Below are 3089 nucleotides of genomic sequence, written 5' to 3'. Positions count from 1 at the left end.
GGGGGGGGGGGGGGGGGGGGGCGAGCTCACGTGTTGCGCGACATCATCTTCGATACCTTTTGGCAGTGGAACGATGTGATCGAGGCGGACCAAAACCCAAACCAATTCGCGGTGTTGTGCCTCATCATCGAGCTGGGAGAAGGAGGAGCGCAGCATCGGAAACTGTCACCGTCGCCAGCGGCTGCACCCCCAAAACCAGTGGAGTTCGCAATACCACGGATTGTGGATTTTGACGCACCCCCTGAACCAGTGGAGTTCGCAACACCACGGACTGCGGATTCGACGCTGGATGTTAATCACGATGATGGTCTGGTGGCCAAGTACCAGAGGATGGAAGACCTACTGGGAGGAGGTGAACCACCTAGACTGGTGGCACGCGAGTTCGAAGATTAGAGTTCAAACAATAAAGTAGATACATACCATAGGGCTTTAATTCGGTTGTTATTTTCTTTTCTATTTTGAGGATATATTGTTATTTAAATATGCCAATTGAATGACGAACAGACATCGGGTCTTCAGCTACTTTCTATTTCTATTATTTTTTAGTTAGTTTCTTCTTCCAAGAGTATTCCTTCAACTCTTTCCTTCGACTTTTTCCTCCAAAGTCAAAACAACAATATATGTGGACCAATTACCCCGAGTCTTTCAGCGGTAAAAGATATTTCATTTCCTTTATCGAAGACTACTCACAAAAAACTTGGGTTTACTTTTTGAAAGAAAAATTCGAGACATTTGAGGTGTTCAAAAAGTTCAAAGTGATGGTGGAGAAGGCAATTGGTAGACACATCAAAGCTGTACGATCCGATAGAGGCGACGAGTATACTTTGACGACTTTCATGGAGTATTGCTAGGAGCAAAGCATAAGGCGATTTCTAACCGCACCGTACACCCCTCAACAAAATGGTGTGGCCGAGAGAAAAAACTGAACCATTCTCGACATGGTTCGGTCAATGCTCAAGAGTAAAAGGATGCCAAAGGAATTTTAGGCAGAAGCCGTGCAATGCGCCATCTATGTGCAAAATCGATGTCCACATGCGAAGTTAGATGATCAAACACCATAAGAGGCTTGGAGCGGGCAAAAGCCTACAGTTTCTCATCTCAAAGTGCTCGGTAGTGTGTCTTATGCTCACGTACCGAATCAACAAAGAACGAATCTCGAAGACAAAAGCAAAAGATATATTTCTATTGGGTATGATGAGAAAACAAAAGGATACAAGCTACTTGACCTGATAAGCAAGATGGTAATGGTGAGTCGTGATGTGCGAGTAAATGAAGCAAACGAGTGGGACTTGAATAATTCGACGGAAGTTAATATCGAAGTTGAAGAACCATCAGTCGTTGCACCAACAAGTATACCAATAAACTACGAAATTTTCGATGATGAAGATGAACCACGACAACCCAATATGTGAAGTTTGCGAGACTTGTATGATTCAACAAATGAGGTACACCTTGTATGTTTTCTTGCAGATACTGAAAATATCAGCTTTGTAGAGGGGGTGCGAGACAAGAAGTGGCAAACTGCCATGGATGAAGAGATTAAAACGATTCATCGCAACAATACATGGGAGTTAACAGATTTACTGGAAGGAAGTCAACCCATTGGTGTGAAGCGGGTGTTCAAGAAAAAGATGAATGCTCAAGGGAAGATAGAGCGTTACAAGGCGCAACTTGTTGCGAAGGGATACAAGCAAAAGGCGGGAATCGACTATGACGAAGTATTTGCTCCTGTTGCAAGAATGGAGACAATCCAATTGCTCATTTCCCAAGCGGCTCAATTAAATGGTAGATTTTTCAAATGGATACCAAGTCGGCATTCTTGAATGGTGTGCTTGAAGTAGAAGTCTACCTCGAACAGCCACCCAGGTACATGAAAATTGGAGAAGAGAAGAAGGTACTAAAATTGAAGAAGGCGTTTTACGGATTGAAGGAAGTGTTGGATTTTGATAATCGGCCAGGGAAATCCTTTCTTTTCGGTGAGAGGAAATTGTCGACAGGAGGTTGTTGGAAGAAAAAAAAAATGTGTAAAATAAAGAGAATGACTGAAATTTTGACTGCCCTTACAATCATGAAATCTTCTGAACAGATTTTCTATTTAAATATAACATATCCTAAAAATGGCTGGAGAGTGGCAACTGAATCTGTGTCACTTCCTACAAAATTACCCTCTAAAACTTCGTTAATCCATTCGACGTGTTTGTCAAATGGTCAAACGGAGAATTAATGTAATCGTGTGAATCTAAATAAGGAAAAACTCAGGTTTTATCTAACAGCAAGCACCGCGAGCATGGAATACTCGTATCGATACATATTTCAAGGAGAACAGGTACATGCAATGTCCCTACGAGCATGCACTTGACACAAAGAAGAGTGGAGGTAATGTGATACTTGTTGCTCTTTATGTCGATGACCTCATTTTTCAGGTAACAATGATTAGATGATAGAAGAGTTTAAAAGCACAATGACACGAGAATTTTAGATGACAGATTTGGGCTTGTTGAAGTTTTTCCTTGGTTTGGAGGTTAAACAAGGAGAGACGGGTATTTTTATATCACAGGAGACATATGCAAAGGAGATTTTAAAGAAGTACAAGATAAAAAATTTCAACCCGGTATCAATACCAATGGAACCAAGTGCAAAGCCCTCAAAGTACGATGAGTGAGAATGAGTAGATGCAAATAGGTACTGGAGTTTGGTAGGAAGTCATCGCTATCTTACATGCACAAGGCCAAATCTTTACAAAACCACTACCAAAAGTACTTTTCCACAAATACAAGAAGATGATCGGCATGACAAATTGTAGGAGCATTTAAGTTTATGGAAGAGTTTTATAGAATAAAAGTTAGATGTTATTTTTAGTTAATTTGAATGGGTTTTAAATTCAAAAGCGAGTCATAAACCAAAGGCAAGAGTGTTGTAGATGAAAGGCCAAGAATGTTTACAAGAACCAGTGGCGTTTTATTGGTTAGGAAACGGTGGCATTCTGATGGGTATATTTAGTTTTAGAAGTCCTTGTAAATACATTGTAGTTTCTACCGTGAGAAGGAGACAAAAAAGGAAAAACAAAAAAAACAAAAAAAAAAAAAAAA

At 40.6% G+C, this 3089-nt stretch overlaps 1 protein-coding gene across 1 annotated transcript; it reads left to right on the top strand.

Annotated features, from left to right (window-relative positions):
• The first annotated feature begins 1244 nt into the window (after nucleotides 1-1244).
• Nucleotides 1245-1823, top strand: LOC111460213 (uncharacterized mitochondrial protein AtMg00820-like). Its single transcript, XM_023103359.1, has 2 exons — nucleotides 1245-1350; nucleotides 1471-1823. The coding sequence occupies exons 1-2, from the start codon at nucleotides 1245-1247 to the stop codon at nucleotides 1821-1823; spliced, it is 459 nt and encodes a 152-aa protein (XP_022959127.1).
• The last annotated feature ends 1266 nt before the right edge of the window (nucleotides 1824-3089 follow it).

The sequence above is a fragment of the Cucurbita moschata genome, unplaced genomic scaffold, assembly GCF_002738365.1.
Source record: "Cucurbita moschata cultivar Rifu unplaced genomic scaffold, Cmos_1.0 Cmo_Scf00002, whole genome shotgun sequence".
NCBI lineage: Eukaryota > Viridiplantae > Streptophyta > Magnoliopsida > Cucurbitales > Cucurbitaceae > Cucurbita > Cucurbita moschata.
Note: the sequence above shows the minus strand (reverse complement) of the source record. Positions and strands in the feature narration are given on the sequence as shown.